General features: G+C 38.7%; 1 protein-coding gene across 1 annotated transcript; it reads right to left on the bottom strand.

Moving 5' to 3' along the window:
- Positions 1–342: 342 nt before the first annotated feature.
- borcs6 (BLOC-1 related complex subunit 6) lies at positions 343–13,861 on the bottom strand. The gene is made up of 7 exons (XM_041800405.1): positions 13,808–13,861; positions 11,491–12,094; positions 10,964–11,150; positions 9,882–10,064; positions 5,419–5,582; positions 4,189–4,272; positions 343–2,477 (listed from the first exon to the last, which is right to left on the bottom strand). The coding sequence occupies exons 2-7, from the start codon at positions 12,079–12,081 to the stop codon at positions 2,352–2,354; spliced, it is 1,335 nt and encodes a 444-aa protein (XP_041656339.1). The 5' UTR covers positions 12,082–12,094; positions 13,808–13,861; the 3' UTR covers positions 343–2,351.
- Positions 13,862–24,191: the final 10,330 nt, after the last annotated feature.

The raw sequence follows: 24,191 nt of genomic DNA, 5'->3' as shown, positions 1-24,191 counted from the left end.
TCTATCAAGACTCCCAAATGTCCACTTGGACATTTTTTTACTCTCACCTGCAAAACAAACCCAGACATTTAAATAATACAACCATGGACATGTTTGAGTAATTTCAGTAACATCAAAGGGATCCAGGATCATTATATTTTCTAATATAAGTTATTAAATAATGCTCCCATTCTTCTTTGTTTCTTTTCCCTGACAATTTGCACAAACCTTTGCTAACAAGGTAGTGTAAAGTAGCAGTAGATAGAGCTCTTTTTGAAGCCAGTATTGTTTCCTTTTGCAGTAGTGGTGAGAACACATTAGCAGGTGCTGTATGGAGACTGTTAAGACAATACAGAGCCAAGATTAAAATGTGTTGCTGTATATTTGCAGTGTTGCTCTGACAGCATTTTGTAGATTTAATATTCCAACATCAGCTTCATTAGTTTGTTTGATTATGTTTCATTAAGAGTGTTGGATGAGAATAAATTGTTCAGTTGGACGAAGTTATCACAACACCAACACTACTGAGGTCAAATTACATATTTCCCAACATCAGATAAAGGTGCACATACTAGTGATGATAGCAACAGTAAGACAATGTAGTACAAATACAAGGATCTACCACAAGGCTACCCACCAGTGCAATGACAGAAGTACCATAGTCTCTTCATGTACTCTCAGTATAACACTCCAAGAGAGCAACTGAGTTAAGCTTGGCCAAGACAAAGCCAAGTGTTGCTGTTGTCGGTCAGTGGTTTTATTATTGAGTGGATTAAGAAATAACTCAGTTTAATGCAGTAAGAGTCCAAGTTATTCTCTATCCGAAGGCCGTGTACCAAATCCTACAGCAGTGTTCCCCAGATTTAATTCATCTTTGGTAAAAAAGAAAAGTGTCCAGCTTCAATATGGAGGGAAAAGACAAGGAAGGACATTCTGCACCGCTGTGATACTATTGACTGTCATTTGTCTGTGACACAATCTGGCACAATCTGAGACAGACTTTGACTGATTTGAATCTAATTTACTTCCAAGATATAAGTATGAATGTTGTCCTAGTCAAATAAAGTAATACTTTGTTCAGGAGAGAAGAATCCACCTTCTGATAGAAGCAAATGTTACAGCCAAATCCTGATTCATCAATAGCTAAAGATTAACTACCAGTTTAATTTCTCCTTGGATGAGAAAATTTTCATCAAATCAGAAGGATTTGAGTCTGACCGTTTGTAATACATATCACATTCCTTCAAAGTGGCCGAATCAAAACTGAAACAACCCAATCCAATTACTGACATTCGGAGCAATTAAAAGATCTTCTGTAGCTTCAGATTTCATCAAATGTCTCCAACCTGGTTAAATAATGGCAAATGGTTTCATATTTAAATACATTAAAAAGTCGAACATGTTGGACTGCAATGTGACAGTGACATTTTAAGGCTAAATTCCAAGTGACTGGTGGAGAAGCAGACATGCATTTGAGAGAATCAGAGTAAAAACAGTGATACCTTCTCACAACTTTCATCTACCTTCATTCATTATTTGATATCAAATGTTCCAGTGAAGCTGTTCAGAGACTGCCAGAAGAAAAATCCTGCTATACTGATCAGTCTCGCGTGACACCAAGTAGCAGTATAATTGAAAATGTGAGCATGCTGAGAAAATGAATAAATAAACATAAGAAAAAGACGAACGATAGACACACATGATCCTCCCCTCCCCTCATTTATCCTGTGGTGAAGAAATCTGATCTTTGTTGCATAAGATTAAAAAATAGACTTTCTGTTCCTGTGCAAAAGTCACTGTCTTCTGAGCAGTTCATACTGGCTGCTCCATCAGCCAGACAAAAGAACAACGTCGCCCCCACATGGGAAGGAAAGGTTAGTGCAATCTGAACCAAATGGGCTGGACGGATAATGATGCACCAATTCACCTTGGACTGTCAAATTGACAAAAAAGGTTTCTACTCAAGCATCCTCAGGGATCTGTTTGCATCTGTGTGTGTGTTCAGGGCACTGACAGAGTGTCATTTAATCTGTGAGTTTCATGTTGCCTTTGTTTGAGGAAGAGAAGTTGTTTCATACAAAATGAAGAAGAGAAAGCTCAGCCCCAAGAGCAAATCAAAGCCCAACACAACTGAAATCTCACGACACAAACGTGGTCATCGTCAGAGGATGAGCAAGCAGAGGGACAGAGAGCGCAATCATCCAGCATGCCTAGTAGCTAAGGTTCCAGGGATCCAGAGGTGCACTGATTCTTCACTGCACTGTGTGTGTGCTACCTGCAGGAAGGTGGCTGACTTGAAGACGATCTTATTCAAGATCTGCTTGATGATTGGTCTTTTGCACCTGGGATGTTTACTTGTACCAGACAAGTAATTATTTGCAGATCGCCTCCAAAGCGTCCAGAGTGCGTTTGATGTCACGAATCTGTGCAGCCAAGGTGTGTATGGGCTGCATGGACCGATCCAGCTCCTCGCAGCGGGCCATCAGTGTGTACATACCCTAAAAGAGTAAAAGCAGAGCAATGACATTTTTTAAATAATTATTTTTTTAAACGTTAAACAAGCTTTGACATGTCTTAAAGGGCAAATGAAAGAAATAATGACCTAATGTAGTGTAATAAAATCCTTTACTGGGAGCATTGTTTGAAAATAGAAAACTTTTTCTAGGGTAGAAAGCAGGTGCAGATTGTCAAATAAATTTTAGCATAAAATTTTGCACTGATAACTATTATGTTAAAATTGGCATAATGCCTTCATTCAGTGTCTATTAACTTTACCTTCTTCTGAGCCACTTTAGCCATGTTTCCATCAAGTTTCTATGTGTTTAAATACTGAAGTTATTTCTGCAAACGCTTCATGTAGTGGACGTATTTAATGTTTAAACCATTTATACTACATAATATAAAGCTGAGAGGTATACTGTGACAATTTGTCACATTAAAGTAAACTAAAGGTTTAAATGGTGTTGAAATAAAACAGCATTAAGTTAGAAATCCTGGGTGCACTCACTGATTTTGTTTTAAAATAGGCTGCAGCCCATAATTTTAAAAACACTTTCAACAACCACACATAAATCTTTTCACAGCCCCCCTAAAGTAAGAAGCAGATGGATAACTAGCTACAATATGGACAAACAACTGATCTAAAGCTTTGTATTCACAAAACTTCTATATCCATCACAGATGAACCAAGCTGATGTGAGCCTTCAGGCTCTGCTTTGTGTACGTTCAATCAGGTCCATATAAAAGTCAGGAAACCTGATTCGTGCCCACATCTCAATATCCACAGTCCAGGAAACAGTATGGATCTTTGTCGAGTCCAAGTATCCATAATTTAAGCAGATATTAGTCTGTTTTTTTCACGTTTTCACCCACTCCTCATAGAGCAGACAGTATAGTTTTGCAGACTGGCTGAGCAGTTGTGTCGCACTTAAAGTGATGCCAGTGCAAACCCCTATTGTGTGTGTGTGTGTGTGTGTAGCTCCACCTTGTAGGGACAGACAGGTTAGCCTGGTACCCCTAATGATGGGTGCCAAAAAAGTGGGATGGTATAAGTCGGTGTATTGGGACTCTTTCCGATTTTTAAAATATACGTAAACAAAAAAAAAAAACCCTGTACCACGCCGTACAGCACCAAACTGAACAAGACAGCTTGGTGAAAACAACCTGTTTGTTCTGGTTGATCACTTTGTCTCCAACTGATACCACAGTCATGAGTGAATGCTGTACTCAGACAAGAGCTGTACACTGGCTATACACATAAGCATGGCTCAGTCACAAGTTTTGCTCCATCTCTCAATTCTGAAAGCTCCCTTTCCCCTTGAAACAGAGTTACAAGGCAGAGTGGTGAAATTGGACTACCATTCAACCTCCTGATGAGTCATCAGTTGTTTTTGACAGTATTCACATAAAAAGCCCCACAAACATTTGTCCTACAAGTTCTTTTGAAATGCTTGTTCGAGATCAAAAAGACCATATTCTATTGAAATATCATCAAACTATGATATCAGTTTGTTGTTGTGGTTTCAAATCTTGCTGATGATTCTCAAAGTTCTGGGCCTTTTTACATAACACTCTGTTTAGAGTGTGCCTCTGTGAAATCTCAATGCTGATATCTTGTTATCTTGTCAAAAAATCAAAGATTTAAAATCCTGAGTAACATGAATGCGCTTAATTCCTCTTAAACACACACACCAGCACAGATAATGTCACCTTTATACTCATGTCCACAGACTCTCCCAGGCTGTCAACGGAGTCTCTGTAGGTCTGGATGTAACCCACACTCAGAGCTGTCATCTGGAGGAACAGACAAAGATGATCAATTTTATAGAATGACTCAAAAAAAATACTCAGCTGTAAAAAACAACAATTCAATGTGAGAGACAACAAGAGAGGTGCACACAAAACGACAAAGCCAATACATCATATGATTTATGATGCATTTCAGTAAATGGCTAAACTCTTTTCAGTTTTAAAACCAGGCACTTCTGACACTGACAGCACCCCCTCAATGTAGCCAAAGTCATCATAGCCAGGTTGTGTATAACTGCTGTGACGTCCATCACAACAACAATGACTGAGCCAATACTCTACCTGGCCTTCGGGGGAAATATTTTGTTCCACAGACGGCTATAAGCAGCGAGACAAAATACAAAGGGTCAACCAATATTTGTTTCTCAGGGCTGATATTGATGCCAATTATTAGTAGTGCATGAGACAAATAACTGTTATGTGTAATCGATACTTGTTATGACAGACAAACTGTACTAAATGCGACAAAACTAAAACTACATGTTAAAAAAATCAACAAAAATACATAAATTAGTGCTAGCTCTGTCATCACCGGACACAGCACAGAGCAACAGTAGCAGGAAAAAGGAAGTGATGCAGTACGCTCCCTGTGTCAGTCCCACCCAGGCCTCAATGTTGATTGGCTGGTTGTGTGACATCAAGCCAGTCAAATAGTGCTGTGGGCAGGACATCAGGCGAGAATGTGCAGACAGTGAAAAAAAGGTAGACACACCTTGCAGTGGAGTAGCACACCTTTTATTTAATTAATTCTGTCGACTATCAGTAAAACAAAATGCTGATACGGTGATAACTGGCTATATGCCAAACATCTGCATCAATAATCGGTCAGGCTGATAATCGTCTACCCCTACAAAAAATGACTGAAAAGCACAGGGGAGTGTGGGAAGTCATACAGAAGTACAAGGCAACTACAACAAGGGTTAAAATCCTGTGTCCGACATCATACTTGTGACATTCCTCGTTTTGATACAATCAGACCTATCAGCTCGCTTGGAACCTCACCAAAACACTAAAAAAGTACCAGGCAGGTACCAGGCACCATCCCTTATAGAACACTAAACAACATAAGAAGCAGAGTTGAGACGAGGCAAACCGTTGCCAGTGGAAAGGCACTGTTAGTTTTAAACTCACATTCTGGATGGTTCCATTGAGGCTTCGCATCATCATCTCCACACTCTGAGCCACTTCCTGGGCGTGTTTCTGAAGATCCAGTAAGACGGCAGGATCAATGGGAGGGATATCTGCTGGTCTTCGCGTCAGCCCCCGGCTTCTGTAGATGGGACCTGAGCAGTCCGCTAGTAAGAATAAAAATAATAGAAGAGAATAATATATATAAGTCAGTCTGCAACTAAAGATGATCTTTTGTTATTCTATTGGTGGTTTTACAAATGCACAATCAGTAAAAAAACGAAATTGTTCAGTATTTTTAATTCATGATGATGCGTTAGATCTTGATATCCGAGAAACTAAAACCAGTGTTTATATATTTGCTAGATGAATGACACATGGCAAACTTGACTGATAAACTATCTCACCAGAATCACACTTACACTAACTAATACAGACCAAACAGACTGTTCTTTTAAACCATCAACAGTAACATCCTGCATAAGCAAAAGCTCAAAATGGCTGCCAACAATGACTGGTGTTGAAAAAGAAAATTGTAAAACTTACAAGAGCCAACAAAACGATTTCTATTTGTACAAACACCTACTCTTACAAAAATCCTGCCTCCACAGATTTAAACTAATGATAGCACTAAACTGAAGGAACATGTGTGCCTTCAATCATCTTATCTGAGATTGCTCAAATTGCCCATGGCCAGTGGAGTGAAAGCCGAAAACAGGTTCCCATCTCTGAAAATGATTCCTGTCAGGCTGCAGCAGGGCCTCTGTTATAAATCCCTCCAGTCTAAACAAAGTCTGAGTCATCCATCCTAATTGAATCAGCAGGTAGAGGGAGCGGCTGCCACGCAGGCCATATTGACTGTGTTCCTGTGTTTAAATTAAGTAGCCAGTTTGGCTGCTGCTGTATACCAGGGGGGTTTCTCTGAGGAAAGGGTTTCAGCTCCTGTCTTTCTTGTGGAAAATTTAACAAGACAGATGGTAGCTAATAGACAGAGTGGGTCAACCTGCTGCACTTATAAAAATTATTAGATTTCTGAAACTGCTGAAAATGTGTGACCTTTAGGAAAATCTTTTTCTGTGACGTTACCTCGGGTTGAGTCTGTGCAGTCTGGTTTAAACAGTCTCAGGCTATTTCTACCAGCCAGACACAAGAATAAAGCTGCAGAGTAATGGCCAAGTGTGAATCACTTGAGTCTTTTCATTATTCATCTAAAAATGTCATGCACAATAAATTCTGAAAATTAAGACACTGTTTTGGATTCAGTGAATAAATTTGCGATTTTCTTATTGTCTTATATATATTTTTATAACAACAATTAATCCATTCGACCATACTGAAAATTGTCCTGTATATTCACACTTTTTTGAAGATTATTTTTGGGGCATTCTGCCTGGACAGAGACAGGAATTATGGGGAGGAGGAAAAAATATGCGCCAAACATGCACTGAGACTGGAAATTGATCCCGTGACCAGTGTGTTAAGGACTCAAGCCTGTTCTTATGGGTGCCTGCTCTATCTGCTGAGCTATATAAACACCATGTTCAATCACACTTCCTTTAAAATTTTCCTTAAAAAGAAGAACAATCAAAAACCACTTCTTGCTCAATAATTCTCAAAACCAAAATCGAAAGAGCCCCAGTAAAAGTCAAAGAATGCTCAAACATAAAGTGTCCTATTTATGTCTTACAGGGTTTGATAGTTACTGAACAAGTAGAAATCCACATTTTTATGCTTTTTTATTACTCCTTCTGCTGTTTGGTTATTTAAATCCAGTGCAAAAAATTTGTTCATCATACTTCACATTAACATTCAGAAAGAAGAGGTTAAATTATTGAGTTAGTCTCACTAAAGCTGAACTTTTAAAATGCATGTAAACATGTTAGTCCAACTGAGGTCGTACTAAATCAAACCTCTCAATCCTGATAATGCAGTTTAAACTTAATGCACTGATGTATGTATACACCCCTGGTGGACCCTAAGTAGACTAGGCATTCTGGCATGCCTTCTAAAAAACTTTTTCAAAGGAGCTCAATAACAAAGTATACAAGAACAGTATGCAAAGGATAATAGCGTGACCCATAATAACGTGGGTAAGTTACATAATGCAAAAATATTAAATGCATGACATATGTTCAGGGTTCTGAAGGCCTTTTTTATGAGATATGTCAACTAGCTTTATGGGGGTTTTTAAGTTGAGCAACACTGATGCAAAGCATAGCAGGAGTTGTGCTGTCACGTGCCTTTGAACATCACCATAAGCTGTTTGTAGTAACACACAGAGCTTGTGCAAAAATGTATACAACTCTTAAGTTGGCACATGTTTTTATCCCTCAATATTAGGGGTGTAAAAGTATGTGTATTCGCACCGTACCAATTTGGTATGGGCCTCTTGGTATGGTACAGAAGTGTACTGAATGGATACATGTGTAACAAAACTCATACACAGACAGTAAACCAGAGAACAACTCACTGTGACATTGTCCAGGCAACCTCACAACCACAGTAAACGACAGCAACAGCCTGAATATTCCCAGATAAAAGTGTCCTGTTTAGAACACTTTGTTTCCCAGCTAAATACAACAGTGGACAAAGACAACAACAATAGTGCTGATATTATTCAGCAGGTGTGTCGCTGACAGCACGTTGTCCAGTGGACCAATCAAAGCATTTGAACAAGCTCCGCTCAAACAAGAACGTCACTGTAACGAGGGGGAACAACAACAAGTCTCACCGGCCGGTTATGAATTTCCCATGATTTAAAATCTTTTTATTATAACAACGGTGCTCTGGCTCTGTGAATCAAATTAATTCTACCTTCAACTGTCAGCCTCGGAGGAGGGGGAGAGAGAGGACTCCATCATGTCTGCAACTGTGCCATGGGTAAAGTTATCCTAAGATTTCACAAGGCTCTAACCTCTTTATCCACCGAGATGGGCTGTAAAAAGTTCTCCCAAACTTTGTAGTAGGTCCCATTGGTTAAAAAAGTAATCCAGTGCTGAAGTCAGTGTTGAAATCGGCAGGATAGACGCTAATTAGAATACTGTATGATGATGCATTCAAGTTGGCTGGGAAATTTTAGTGTTTAAAGAATAGGTATACATATGTCAATATAAAAATTAAAATAACCTAGTAATTCAAAAATGTATTTATTTATCAATACTTTTATTAACTGAACACCTTTTCGAAGGAGGTTGCAGCATTATTAATAATTCAAATGTAATTTATTCAGCCTATTTATTTTAATACAATTTAATACAAAAAAATACTAATAAATTCTGTTATTTATTCACTTTAATTAGCGTACCGAAAATGTACCGAACCGTGACTTCAAAACGGAGGTACGTGCCGAACTGAAATTTTTCTGTACCGTTACATCTTTAATTTTACAGCAAGTCATATTGTATCTGCACTTCTGGGGAATGTTGTAAAACATTGCAGCTTTCCTTATTCTATACAGGCCTATATATGGATACAATTTGGGGACAGCTCCTAAATGCATGGTTATTTTTGTTGAACACGCTACAATCCAACACTCAAATGCATGGAATATGAACTCAAAACTGTTCTCCAATCAAAAAGCCAAAAAAAATTGATGAAGACATAATGACAAGTGCAATTATAAAACAAATCTGTCTTCAATTACAGATTTATGTTCAGAGAAACTTTAACCTGACATGCCAGATGGATGTGTTTCACACATCCATTCTACCGTGCCTGAAAGTACCGCCCCTTGACGCTGATTGGTCCTGTCACTTTCTAACTGGGCCCAAACAGTTCAGACGGGAGCTTTGCAAGATGGATTCGCCAGTGAGAAACACGGAAACGGGGTATCCATCTGCTTTACAAGGTTAGAGAAACATACCCTGACTAATACTGATGCAGTATGAGCACTGCAGGGAGGTAGATGATTCATGTAAGCTCCCATGAGTCACAGCAATTAATTTGCTTTATATTGCAGATCCATTACATCTTATGGTTTGCACCAGTCCAAAGTTATGCATAAATGATGAGTAGTGGCTAACTGAGTGTGTTCATTAACTGGCTGTTGCTTTGACTGAAAGTCAGACACGCTGCAATGCAGTTTCAGCACCACAGCCAATAAAATGTTATTAACCTGCTGAAAAGCCATTTCAGACAGCTTTCTCAGCAAAGGAAAATACAAACTCTCTGTTTGAGCATCCTTATTCTAAGATGCTTTAGTTCTTAAAGCAGCTGACATGAATGCAATAGTTGCTTTACGTGCATCAGGACATACCAAAGCACATGTCTTCTGAACAAAACAAAGTGCCAACAAAGACCTACTCTGCACACATGCATCCATCCATATGCCACTCTCATAGACTTTTTGCATGTTCACTTAGATATTATGTAAACTTAAACTGTGTTATGAACAACATAAGTAAAGAATATGTTTAATTATTTCATTGAATAAAACACTGAAAAGTTTGTTGGAGCTTCATACTTACAGTCACTGCAGTCCAGACTGGGCTTGGAGCTCATCTTGATTTTCTGCTCCAGGTTCTTGGTGATGAAGTTTGTCAGGTCTCCCTCATGGCTAACCGTCCCCTCAAGCTCCAAGGCCGATGAGATGGTGGCCCTACGTCCCTCTGACTGACCACCTCTGCCCCCTCCTCGGGCTCCTGAACCCCCTACAGAAGACATGAAAAAATCATATGAATAAAGCTGATAGATACTCAGGCCAGGGATATACGCTTTTGCTGTTTAACCTTGCATATGCGTATTCTGGCTGGATACAACTGTTTGTTGTGGAGTAAACTACAAACATGGCGGCCATAATCAGCAGCGTTTGCACTGTTCATCTCCAACGTTTTCCCCATGCATGGACATAACCATCCCATTGTTTGGCTTTTATTAGTGACTGTGTTAACCAGTGACATTCAGCTGACTTTGGCCTTAGATGTTGTTGCATAACAGCTGTTGAAAACACAAGGCATCCTTGCATATGCCTACTTGTTTAGAATTTCATCACGTTGTCAAAATAAACTCATCAGATATGCAGTTGAACAAACAAACTAATACAAATGCAGTCATGGACTCATTTGACTCAAAGTCATCAGTTGACAGGGTCACCAACTGAGCTAATACACTGATCCTTTTTTTCATTAGCTGCAGTTTTAAATGTCAACTTCTGAAATAAAACTTAACTACCCCAAACTAGTTCAACAAAAATGTTCGTGGCAGAGAACAATGCAGATGTGGATAATTGTGAACGTAATCAGTTTGATTTTTTAGACTTTCTGTTGTTGTCTTCTTCTTCTTGCTGATGTACTGACCTTTAAATCACACCCTGTCCCTGCACCTGCCTTACCAACTTTATGTATACTGCGGCTTGCAATTTTTAAGGACATCCACGGTCAACATGCCAAACTGACGCAGGGGACTCATGGCATCATACGTACACGTACACATAATTAACAGCAAGAATATCTCTGGCCTTACACTTATTGATGGAGTCTGTAAACGTGTCAATTCCTCTTTATAAAGTTCAAAGTAAACCCAAACGCAGCACTTTTCAGAGAACACCAACCTCCGCAGGCTTGGCTGATTTCATCCAGGCTCTTGCTGTCCTGCATCCCCCGGACGTTACGTACCCAGACCTGGGCCATGACATGTGGAGGGCAGGGGACATCATCTGATGGGAGAAGAGGAGGTGGAGAAGACGAAGAGGACGAGGTGCTAGGACCAGGGGCTGAGGAGGAGTAGTGTCGTGAAGACTAGAAAAGTGGTGAGAAGGTAATTGCAGAGGTCAGGTCATTGATAAGGTCATTATCAATAAATTTGTTAATTATTATAATACATCCCTGTACCCTAACAGTTTATTATCAAACTCCCAAATTTAGCCTTTTAGAAATATGATGATCAGATTTAGACATAGTCATTTAACATGTTGTAGGTAATCTAAAGCATCCTGAAGTCTCAGTACTGTTATTTTTTGTTCTTCCTGAGGTCTGGACTGTGCTCATTACCTCTGCGGTAGCTGTTTTTTCCATAAGCCTTCTGCTTTCTCTGGTACACATAATCTAATATATTTCAATAATCCTACAATCCACTCACCTCCATCTCTGTTCTCCCTCCTGCACGCTGACTTATCCATTTTTTTTCATTCTTCTCATCATCCTCCTCATCCTGCTTCTCTTTTTCTCCATCTTCCTCCTCTTCTCTGCTGTCAGCACCTCCATCTACACTTCCTTCCTCTGCCTGCTGTGTGTATTTAGTGGTAAAGCCTGCTTCAAAAGATGAGTCTTTGGAGTGTGCTTGCTGTTCTGAGTGCAACAGCAGAGGTGCATCAGAAGTCTCAGCAGAGTTAGAGGCCTCAGGAATGTCTGTGTTTTTGGAACCTAATTCTGAGTTTTCTGAGGGCTCTGTAACATGGGATGTGTGAGATGACAAACTAGATGTTCTCTCATTATTGTATGTTCCGGCGTCCAAGTAACTTTCATCATGGTGAACTCTGTTTTCCACATCTACATGGTTCTCTGTATGCACAAGGTCTCCGTCCTCTGATGCCTCCTCAGGACAGGAAACTCTGCTACCACCACACTTTTCTGAGACTGGAGCATGAGGGCCATTCTCTGAAGAGACGGATATCACATCCCCATTAGGTGTTTCTGGCACTTCTGTGCCAATCACAGGGGAGAGACTCATCCCTCCACAATGGCTTGTGAAGAAGCAGAAAATGTGAAAGGGAAAGATTTAGCTTTTTAAATACATATTTAATGCACTGTTAAGAAGTTCTATCAAAGAATGTACCATTAGCTTATGTTTAACCAGTCTGTATGTGTGTCTTTTAAAAGTTGACAGAAGAAGACTGGTGAAAATATATGATGCAAGTATTGCCACTGATACCAAAGCAACAGTTTATTAAACATAACACAATATCTTTAAAAGATAAAAAGTTAGGGATGCACGATATCAGTATGATATCTGAATTGGGAAATATGAGCTTAAAAAGTGAATTATTGTATCAGCAGATGTGGAAATTTCTAATGATATTGGCAACCGATATTTTGAAAAAAAAAATTTTTTATCAGCTGTGAATTTTGGTAGTTTAAACAAATAAGATAGTAAAGTTTAGGCTCGACCAACAGTCAGCTCAAGTCTTTTTATTTGTTCATCATCATTCCTCACACTTTAAAATGTACTTTAAGGACTGAACTTTATTCATTTGTTCATCCTCATATCTAAATTTTGTGTTTTAAGGATAGAAGTTTTAGATCTGAAGTACATTCAAACATCAGTACTGATATCGGTACTAGCTAAATTAATTTGTAAATATCAGCACATCAGATCCTTATAAAAAATATTTTCCTTTTCAGCTGCTACTGAAACATTTTGGTAAGAAGGCTTCAGTTTTAGGACAAATACCCAGACACAAGAGTGGGCAATAAAGTAATTACGTTTCTACATCTACATACATTTAGGTACACTTAAGTACTTACAAATTCCAAAACATAAATATTAAATATGACAAATTTGTCATATAAAGTATGTAACAAAGTAAATACGAAGCTTTGCCAACAGCCTTACAACACCACCAAAGTGAAATATTGATGTAATGACCACTCTGACAGGAATAATTCTTTCATGTTTTTGACTGTTTCTACCCAGTCCCCTGCTTTCAGATATTTTCTCTTAAAGTATATATAACTAGCTAAAATGTTTGTCTCTTGGTCTTCTAAATGAAGTGATCGTATTCTAAGTGTTGGAAAATCTGCAACAACAACCCAATACCGCAGCTTTACATCAGGCACTTCCTCTCATTGCAGATCCCAACCTAGTGCATGAAACCTGACTGCTATTTATGATTCCGTTTTTATCATTAAAGTCCCTTTTTTAAGTATTATCACGATGGCCACAGAAGATGTTGTTTATGACAGCCGTGCCACTTTTTGTCCTTGTCCTACAAGTTTGAAATGACGTAATATAATGCTAAGCTTAGCACTAGCTTTGGCTCTAAATTGGTGTTTACATTAGCTTGTGTTGAATTCCCAAGACTTTATTAGGGAAACGCCAAAGAAGACTGATGTCTAAAGTGTGGGAACAAAGACTCCCCTGTTTTATCAAAAAAAAGTGGAAAAGGAATAAGGAACTAACACATAACCGCTAACAATAGTCTATGTTGAGGAAGTTGATGTGCAGCTGTCATTAGCCTCCTAGCTTACTCGCTGTCAACGAATGTTGTTGTATGATGTTAGCGCAGAAAGCTAAGCTAGCTGTCCAGGCCTAAATATCATTCTGAATTCATAAATAGCGTTTTATTGCCTAATACCGTTGTATTACAGGGAAATGTTGACTTTAATATTCGAATTAGTGCTAGTATGGGTTCATACGAGAAAGCCTTTTGGCTTAATTTAATGTAGAAAACACTCACCAGTGTAGTTTCTATTCAGAAAAATGTAAGCAGCCACTGAGTCCGATATGAAAATCCTTCCCCGCGAGGGTCGAAAGATCAGTTCCGCCTTGCACAATAACAATTAATACAAAAACAAAAGCGTCTCCGGTACAATAATTTAAAGTGTAAATTAGGGCTAGTCTTTTGAGTTGGCATCGGGGCTTTGATAGAAAGGAACACATTTAAAGACCTAAGCCCTGCACATTTCATGCAGTATGAAGGTCATTTTTATATAATTTGTAGACATAGCAAACCATAACCACCATTCAAATAGAAACATAGTGACATAAAAATGTATAATCGTTTGATTTTTCATGTTGGTGTATTTATCACTTTCTGAAGGCTCTAACTACATGTTTTTCTTTCGTCCCACAGATGGAGACAAACACCTTCGTTCTGTAAATGTGCACTGACCATTTCAGCAACAAGGCAACTCAAACAGCTGTGAGGCACCAACATTTAGAAAAGGTAGCCTCCAACCTGTATAGGGTGCAAGATGTTAAGACGCCCATTAAATTATATCTTATAAGATGTTCAAGCTCCCCACAGGAGACAGCTGTAACAATCTCAAATGAATATGGCAGAGTGATCTGTAAATAAATATTGAGGATAGCGGTTATTGTATCAAAGAACCCAGAGGGAAACTCATTCAGTATAAAATAGTGCATAGATATCTTTGAGCACCAAATAGACTTCAAAAAAATGGGGATTGATGAAGACAAGATGTTGTGAAGTGTACCGATTCTAGGAGATTGCATTGATTTCACATTGACCATAAATCTAAAACTCTGTCTCCTATATGAGGATAATGGTCACTTCTATATAACATATATAGTATTCTAACAGACTCACACTACAAAACTTTAAGAACCCAAGAAGCATCACAGTAAAGGAATGGACAGATAAAATAGTCAATATTTCAACATACAAGCACACACTGGGAAGAATGAATGCTGGAGGGAGGACTATAGATGATAAAATTATACTTGTCCAAGGCAGTATTCATGCTAGGTAATGGATATCACATTTGTAATGTCCTGTGTAAGAATGCTGCACAGTTTTTAAAGGAAAGAAACAGGATGACAAGCACTTTCAAGATGGACGGATGTCCTCAGTAATTTAAAATCAGAACTGCAGTCCTGATGTTAATAATTGTGAATGAAATAATTCGGAGGAACAGACTGAATGGGAGGTTGAAAATGTGTTTCCATTTAGCCTATTTGCATTCACAGTGAAAGCCAGCGCCTGTGGCTTTTAAACTTTTGAATGTGGCCAAAAATGACAAACACTGTTGCAGAAAAGGGGAGAAGATCCAAAACCACACACAAACCGCATCTGAAGCTCTTGTAAAATTTCTGATCCACGCCTTCCATTCAGGACAGCTGCTCCCTCGCTCTAAGGGGGTATTTTACAGTTTTATCCCATTTGAACCCTCTTTTTTAAAGCTAAACATCAAAGCCTGAGACATTTACCTGAAGACAATTAGACTCCTGAGAGAAGGCAATTGTTTCCAGAAATTCACAGGAGAACACTTAACCACTCTGACCCTCACCAGATTTACTCTTTCTTTTTAGGGATATGACTGTCAGAGGGGAGCAGACAAGTTATGACCACAAGAAAGGTATCATTTAGAATAATGACAGATTCAAAGCAAATCTAAAGCACGTGCTTTCAAACAGATGTGGTTTAGCCATAATAAAGCTAGAGACTGCATGTGGGATGTTGGCAAACAGAATGACAGTGAGGGCCATTAAATCATAATTATTAATCACATCCCAGTTCAGGGGAAGGTTGGTTCTTTTTGCCAGAAAACCTGAGTCAAATTTGCTCCCTCTCAAAACAACAGGTTATCAACGGGTCCTGCTTCAGAACCTTCCAGCACCTCCTCAGGAAAACCTGGGGCTCTAATTCAATCAATTTAATGAAAAACCCTTCAGTTTGAACCTTAGATGGAACAAAAAGACAAGGACAAGGCAAACATATTCATAAAGCACATAGCTACAGAAGACCTGCACAGCAAAGTTATCCGTGTTAATTAAGATCACATAATTTTAAATTTAACACTTTTTGAGAGTTTGTCTAATTCTCACCAGTTCCAAGTTAAATTTACACTTTGGAAAGTGTCAATATTTTAATTCTTTTACAGTATTGATTTGTAACACTCGCCTTTCATTGAACATTTGTGGCAAAGTCATGTGTCTTCTGGTAAGGGTGGTGTCAAGAAACAAATACAGATCCTTGAACCCCCCTTTGACTTAATGTTGGAACTGCACCCTTTGCTGAGACCTATCCTTACCCAGGCAGTAAGCTGCTAACTCAGTGGATGCCATTACTCATGGAACAGAAGTTTCAAATACTAAAATCAACAACAACAACCCACAAACATGAGCAAATGAGTCCCAGCAGTGACCACTGTTCAGTGCAACATCTAAACACATAAAAATACATTGGAACAAAAAACAGCTACCAAAGGGTATGATGGGAAGCTTTGACCTTAGATTTGAAATGGCAGAAGGGGAGCTCAGACCAACTGATTCTCTACAGAGCTGGACTTACATTGACTCAACCAACACTGTTGAATAACTCAAACACTGGAGGCCATTTGAGAACAGAGTTGAAATAAAACTTTGAGAGATAAAATCAACTCTGAAATGTTTAGCATGGAAATAGCTTTTATCGTGAACATGAACTTTTAGATTATTTTCTAGAGATCACAGGAAATGAACATCTGATCATGGGAAACAAGCTCTAACTTGCCATTCAAAAAAACAAGATCACAAGAAAACAACTAAAATGTACTTGTTCCAACAGCATAATGGAGCTAAATAACATATACAGACATATGTCCGCTTGAGGCTTCCATACATCATAGAATTTTTGCCCTGATTTTTTTGGTACAACCTACAGAAAATGGCTCAACAACCCACTTATGTGCTCTGACTAACCAGCTGAGAGGTGCTCCCTTAAGCACACAGGCAAACACAGCTGTGTTCAAGTACTTATCATCAACTCTCAAATCAGGAAGTGGTCTACAGATGTCAATAAAAGGGACTAGAGGTAACGTTACATACGGTAAACCTTCAGTTAAATGCTTTTTTTTAACCTCACACTTTGACAATGCCTTTTTCCTGGAAATGCATTTATTCAAAGGGGGCTTTAACTTTTTCAAAAGACTATACAATTTTAAATTCACACAAATAGGACTTTGACAAATTAAACAACCAAACACCAATATGATCTTTGTAAGACAACCCATCTTTGTCTGTCTGTGGCACCACAGAGGAGGGAGAGACTTAACTTACAAGTGCTGTCCTGGCCTTGGAGCTATATAAACAAATGTCTGTGGTTTTTAAAGCACATGTTTGATTTTGTATTAGAGCTGGAAAATAGTTTCTTTTCACAGTGCTAACATTAATTTCCATCTCTAAAGCCATCCCTGAGCCTTCTGTCACTCACTGATGTTAAAATGTCTTTGGTCTTTATCTCTGCCATCATGAAAGGGACTCTGAGAGCAAGAGCTGGTCTTTAGCCTTCCATATGTGGCATTGCTATAAGGCCTCATGCTCCATATCAAGCAAATACGTTATAATCAAGTAGATTCCGATAGTTATATCGAAGCAATGAACAGGTAGATTACTGTGGGTTAAAATGGTATGCAATTAACAAAAACATTGGATTAGAGCAGTGGTCCCTAAACTTTTCTATCAGGCCCCCCTTTGGCAGATGAAAATATTTTCAGGCCCCCACGTAGCTCTCCACATGTAAAACATGTAAATGTATGACAAACACACTGTTATTCACAATTTTTGCAAAAACTGTTTTTTAGAACTTATCACAACATAAAACCTACATGCCAGGTATTTACATGTGCTGAGTTTGAGTTGTCATTCTGCTTTTCCAGTAGACAGTGAGCACTGGGTATTTGGTGTTATAGTTCAGATCTAAGGGTGTCCTGTAGCTCCCTGACTTGTTAACTGAAAAGAGATGGTTGAAAATATTGTGTGCTCTCACAGTGATTGCTTTCAGCTAAATGGGGAACAGCCTCATGTTGGTCTTTGCTGGTGGCCTCCATAATACTTCTGCCATTTTCTTGCCATTAAAGGCTCGGTTTAAAAGACGCTCCCTGAGTTAACATGGCAGCATGCATTGCTTGTCAAATATGATTTCCTTTTGTCTGGCAGATTTATCCTCAGATGCATATAAGTGAAAATGAGAGAGTAACAAAAACTTGAGACTAGAAAGAAGGAGGTGGTGTGATGTGATTTACTGAAGTAAAACAAATCTAGAACAACGTCCCTCTCTTTATGAGTGACCATTTCTGTTTAACTCAAATGCATATGACTGTGTGAACACGTGTGTAAAATAGTGTAAAAAAAACTCATTGAACGTTTTTTATGCTTAATGAAAGTAATGCAATGAACTTGAGTAGAACATACTGCTTTAATAGAAAATAATGTCATTTTGTGTTTATGAACAGTATGTGAATTCTATTTAAAGTGAATCAGACTTGAACACCTAGGGTGTGAGCTTGGTCCTCATATTGAATGCATAGGCACATCTTTCCCACTTTCTATGGCTTCAAGTTTCCATAAGGCAAATAAGACAAAAGTTTTCATTGTCCAAAGTTACAGGAGGATGCACTCTCATAACTCTCAGTGTTATTCACTTATAAAAGCCCATGTCAATATCAAAAAGTTGCTATTAGTTGTATGTGAGGGTATATGGTTGCAAAACCTAAGATATGCGTAACAACCCATCTCACCTCTGTCAACCAGAGTTCAGCGAGCTGTATCAGCATGATGGCTTAAAATCAGCGAGAGATGAATCACATATTTGTCTGAGAAACTACAGTTTCATCCTCTGTAAGTTTTATCTCTCTATCTGTAACTATATTAGAACTAAAATATATATATATATATATATATATATATAGTATTATTGTGTTGGTGACAAAAATGACTATCTTACATCGAAATGAGTTTTTACTCTGTATAATCCACGAGCGACTGTTTGCAGCCTTGAAAATCACCATGTGGGATTAGAGAGAAAGTGGGAAAATACTGAAATGATCATGCGACTCCTTACTTATCCCTGATTTGTGGAAACTGTGGTGTTGCAATGCTCCCATTGTTACAACCATACCCGGTCTCCCCTACTCATAGCTGAACTATGTGAGTACTCGTACACCTACCTGGTCTGGAAAAATGTGGTATCAGTGCATCCCTAACTAGATGACAATGATGGGATTAGAAAAAAAATGTCAGCTTTCTTTTTGTTTTGTTTTTTTTTTTGTCATTTTTTGTCATATTTTGTTTGTTTGTTTGTTGTTTTATTGCTGCTCGAGCTGAAATCTTACCATTGAACATAATCTACTGAAACACTATGAAAATGTGATGAGTGTGCTTATTAGGTGGTTAGGATGACCTTAAAAGTCCAGTTTTTGCTCTGAGATTCTTAGAAAGTCTTCTGAGCCAGTTGTCCCTAAAATTCAATCTTCAGACGGTTTCATGCACCATGAGAACTTTGCCGAAACCTCTTATTACTCCTAACGGGTGCTTTTATAGGTGAATTGGTAAGAAGGGAGTCTTTTAAATTGAGTCAGCCTTGGGAAAAAAGACTGAATGGGTGGATGAGTCACTTAGTGTGGCAAATGCCAAAAGTGTTGTCTCTTCAGAGCCTGTTTCCAACTCCCTGTTGTGTTCCTTGGTGCGTTTTCAGATCCTGCTGTTGTGTTTTTTCTTTGAGTCATTGGCAGTGAACTAAGTATGGCAATAAACAGAGACCACTTTTAGTCACCTCTTCTGTATACTCTAGTTGTTTTTGCAGCTTGTCATCATGTTGGTTCAGATTTTCCTTTATTTTGGTAGTCACCCGAAGATGATCATTTAGAGTCTGGAGATGGTTTGGTGAAAAGATGGAGTATTTTTTAGCAGGACCATGACAGCTGTAAAAATTGTAGCTGTATATTACAGTAAGGGACTATGCCAGGTCTGTGTGGGTTTTGTTCTAGCTCGATGACAACATGTGGTTTGACTCACTGCCCCACCAATTTCATTACATGAGAGAATATTGTCAAAGTTAGAGGCTAACTTTGCAGGTTAAGATTTCCTATAACCAAACTTAACACAGCAGTCCTCAGGCCTCAGAAAATAAATGACATAAAACATTAAACTGAAATAATCAGTGATTCTTGGCTGGTTATTTAGCCTGCTTATACAGGGCCTGAATTTCCTTCGGGATCAATAAAGTATATATCTATCTATATAGCACATGTTTACGCCCTTCCTGGTTTCTTATTTTTAGGCATATACGTCACACTTAAATGTTTCAGGACATCAGACTAATTTTAATACTAGAAAAAGATCACCTAAGTAAATACAAAATTTTTAAATGATAATTGATGATTTCATTTTTAATGGAAAAAGTAATCCAAGCCTACTTGGCCCAGTTTAAGCAGTTTACCCCCATGAATTGTCTGTGATTAACCACATGTTTGGAAAGCTGAGTTCAATTTCCCTAGCCACACCCAGGCCGGATTTCTCCCAGACCTGTTGAATCAAGGAGCCTCTTTTAAAAAAGTCTGTCTGACAGTGAAGTAGCTTTAAAGATCTCAAAAAGCAGCACATGCGGTGATCTTAAGAAATTCAAGAATGGAGGAGAAACAAAGGCATCTGTCAGCCTGGGTTACAGAGTCATTTCAAAGGCTTTGGGACTCCAGAGAACCACAGTAAGAGCCATTATCCACAAATGGAGAAAACTTGGAACAGTGGTGAACCTTCCCAGGAGTGGCTGGCCAATCAAAATTACCTCAAGAGTGCATCAATGAGTCATCCAGGGGGTCACAAAAGAACACAGAACAACATCTAAAGACCTGACTGCCTCGCTTGACTCAGATAATGTCAGCGTTCATGATTCAACAATAAGAAAGACACTGGGCAAAAATGGCATCATGGGAGCGTGACAAGTCAAAAACCACTGTCGAGCAAAAAGAACTCAAAGGCTCATCTCATATTTTTCAGAAAACATCCTGATGATCCCCAAGAATTTTGGGAAATATTCTGTGAGACAAAAGTTGAACTTTTGGAAGTTGTGTGTCCCGTTACATTTAGCGTAAAACTAACACAGCATTTAATAAAAAGAACCTCATACCAACAGTCAAACATGGTGGTGGCAGTGTGATGGCCTGGGGCTGCTTTGCTTCTTCAGGACCTGGGCCACTTGCTGTGATTGATGGAACAATAGATTCTGATCTCTATCAGAAAATAAAGGTTTTGGAGTGGCCTAGTCAAAGCTGGGATGTAGATTCGATTGAGATGCTGTGGCATGGCCTTAAACAGGACGTTTATGCTGGAAAACCCTCCAATGTGGCTAAATTACAACAATTCTGCAATGCAGAGTGGGCTTGAATTCCTCCACATTGATGTGAAAGACTTACTGTCAGTTATAGCAAATGCTTGCTTGCAGTTGTTTGGTGGCGCAACCAGTTATTAGGTTACTTTTTCACACAGGGTCAGATAGGTTTGGATGGCTTTGCTCCCTTAATAAAATTGAGTTATCATTTAAAAACAGAATTTTGTATTTATTTGGGTTATGTTCGTCTAATGTTAAAATTAAGTGTGACAAAAATGCAAACATATAAGAAATCACTTCAGAAAGGGAGGAAATACTTTTTCATGGCACATGTGTGCTTCATGATAACGCTGCATTGGCGACAAAATAATCAGGATTTATTCTCTTGGGGACTTGTAATCAATATTAATGCTTTAAGCTGTTTGGAGGCAGGGTAAGGAAGGTCATGACTTCTCCCTAAGAAAAAATAAATGAAATATTTGCATCAGAGGGACAGAGAAATTAGTTTACCCTCCAACATGGAAACTAAAAAATGTGTGGGTATACTCAGTATACATGTATATGCCCCACAGTATCCCACTGGTGATGCCATCATTCAGCAGTCAGCTCAAAACTTCAGAAACATCAACGGTTGTCACTAAGACAACATCAGTGTTTAAACCAGAATACAGTCGCAACTCTGCTGACCAAACACAGAACATAACGGATAGATTGTTAATTGTAAGAAAAGGTAAAATGTTTTTATTTCCTTTATCAATAAGTCAGTTTAAGCTATTCCAAAAACTTTTCCTCTTACAGTGGTGTGCTGCTGTTTGGTCTGACCATGTTTCCACTGCTTGGAGTTTTTTCCCCCTCCTGAGAGTAGCTGATATATTTTACATGTCTTCAGTGTGTAAAGTGACACCAGTCAATCAGACAGTCTTTATGATAATGAGGTCTAGTTTACATGTCCTGTGGTACCCTCTGGCTACCTTACAGTATAAACTGGGATGTGTATACAATAATTATAGTCTAAAACTGATACCCTGTAAGACAGAGGAGCCTTCTAAGAAACACTGACAAAGGAATTTCTCATTCCTAGCAAAATACACAGTACTGCAATATATCTATGACTTTTTCATGTCAGGTTTTCTGTCTTTCTGCTGTATCCTGTTTCTGAGTGAAGCACTATCATTCCAGTCATATCCTCAAGGAGGTTTTTGTCCATGATTATGTTTACAAAGTGAATCTGAGCAGTAAAAAAAAGAAGCCAAAGTTGCTCACAAATAACCAGGGGCTGTCAAGTTTTAAAAGTAGCGTGCATAATAAACAATCAGAAGAGCAAAATGAGGCACTGCTGACCTCCTTTTTACCTCGGGGTTTGGAAGCAGCAGCGTAAATGATGGCTGTACACGGTATGCAGCTGGATTGGAATGTAACTCGTAACCACCAGAGTGCTCAGCAGAACATAGCATTACTGAAGATTTAATGAAAAAGTACTGTATGTGGTCACTCTGGCAGAGATGGAGGGTGGTTTGGTACTGCTTGCTGTGTTACTGTTTTGGAGTGGAGGCATTGATGGACTGCGTGCATGAGAAATAAAGCAGATGAAATCAAATGAATTGCTTGGAATTCTCTGACTCGGTTGGGTGGATGTGTGCTGAGAAAGCTGTTGGAGCACTTAGTTTTATGATGCACTGTAAATCATTTAAGATCTCCAAATCACTGCAAAAATGCTTATTTAGTAAACAGCTGAATAAAAAACATGTTTACATATATACCTCTGTGAGTGTAGCTGGCATGCAAAATCTTTTCCAATCTTAATTCAAATAGTTACAGCACAAAGACAAGACATTCAATCTTCCAAATGATAAACTTTATTGTTGTTTTTGAAATATACACATTATCTGAATCTTATGCCTGTTCACCATTCCATAAAGTCAGGACAGGAGGCCGTTTACCACTTTGTTTCATCAGCTTCTCTTCTATCTACACCTTGTTAGCATCTGAGGACTGAAGTAATGAAGGTTGAATTCTTTCCCATTCTTTGTAGATGCACATCTTTAGATGCTCCTTATTTGCAGGGTTTCGTTGACATATGCTGTGCTTCACAATATGCTATACATTTTCAATGGGAGACATGAGTACCTGCACTCTTTTACCGATAGGCCATGCTGTTGAGACTCATGCAGAATGTGGCTTGGCTTGTCTTGGTGAAATAAGCAGGGACATCTCTGTAGAAGATGTCTGGATGGAAGTGTGTGTTGTTCCATAACCTGTATGTTCTAATCTTGTAAAGCAGAAGGATTGGCCAGATTCCATGACTGTCATCAGGTAGATCCATCTTGCAAAGCTCTAATTTGAAAGGACCAATCAGCATCATTTCAAGAGAATGAGGTGGTACGTACTGGCGAGGTTTAGTTGTACTGGCAGTCAACAACAATGACTGCAAGAGGCAGGACAGGATCCACACGCCAAGATGTTTTAGAACCTGGTGCAGCATGAGGCCAGAATACGTCAGCACTTTTTAACATCTTTTCTCTTTCAAAATGTGAAATTTATCCACGTAAAATGAGACATTCATATGTTGTATAGTGCATACACCTTATCGAGCTCAGTTTTGAAGAAGGACACCTCAATTTTAAAAAGTTATGGTAGTCAATGTGCACGCATTTGTGATGTCCAAATGCCAGTCCATTTATGGATGCCTGGAGTCTGCTGACAGGCCCTCTTGTTGGCTGCCGCCATAGCTCCGTATAGCTATAATAGAGAAGATATGTTTGCACTTCTCTCCACTGGCCCCAGCTTGAGTTTTATCCATGAGCAAACTCAGTTGAGTTTTTCAAACTACAAAAGAGCCTGCCTGGAGCTGAGTATAACAAACATAACAGAAAGGACATTCATCCAATCACCTTCTGAGATTTTTTTCTTTTTTTTTTTTAAAGTCCAGCCCTTTCGAGACACTTTATATGAGATTCTTCCCAGATGAATGTGAAACACATCCATGCAATGGAGACATGAAGCAGTCTATCTG

The sequence above is a fragment of the Cheilinus undulatus genome, linkage group 11, assembly GCF_018320785.1.
Source record: "Cheilinus undulatus linkage group 11, ASM1832078v1, whole genome shotgun sequence".
In the NCBI taxonomy this organism is placed as follows: Eukaryota; Metazoa; Chordata; class Actinopteri; order Labriformes; family Labridae; genus Cheilinus; species Cheilinus undulatus.
Note: the sequence above shows the minus strand (reverse complement) of the source record. Positions and strands in the feature narration are given on the sequence as shown.

Bases quoted from the DNA above. Each gene is read 5' to 3' on its own strand.
- borcs6 (XM_041800405.1), bottom strand. From the start codon at position 12,081: ATGAGTCTCTCCCCTGTGATTGGCACAGAAGTGCCAGAAACACCTAAT. The intron at 5,583-9,881 runs GTAAGTATGAAG...TATTCTTACTAG, and splicing joins CAGTCTGGACTGCAGTGACT to CGGACTGCTCAGGTCCCATC. The intron at 2,478-4,188 runs GTGACATTATCT...TTACTCTTTTAG, and splicing joins CTGTGGACATGAGTATAAAG to GGTATGTACACACTGATGGC.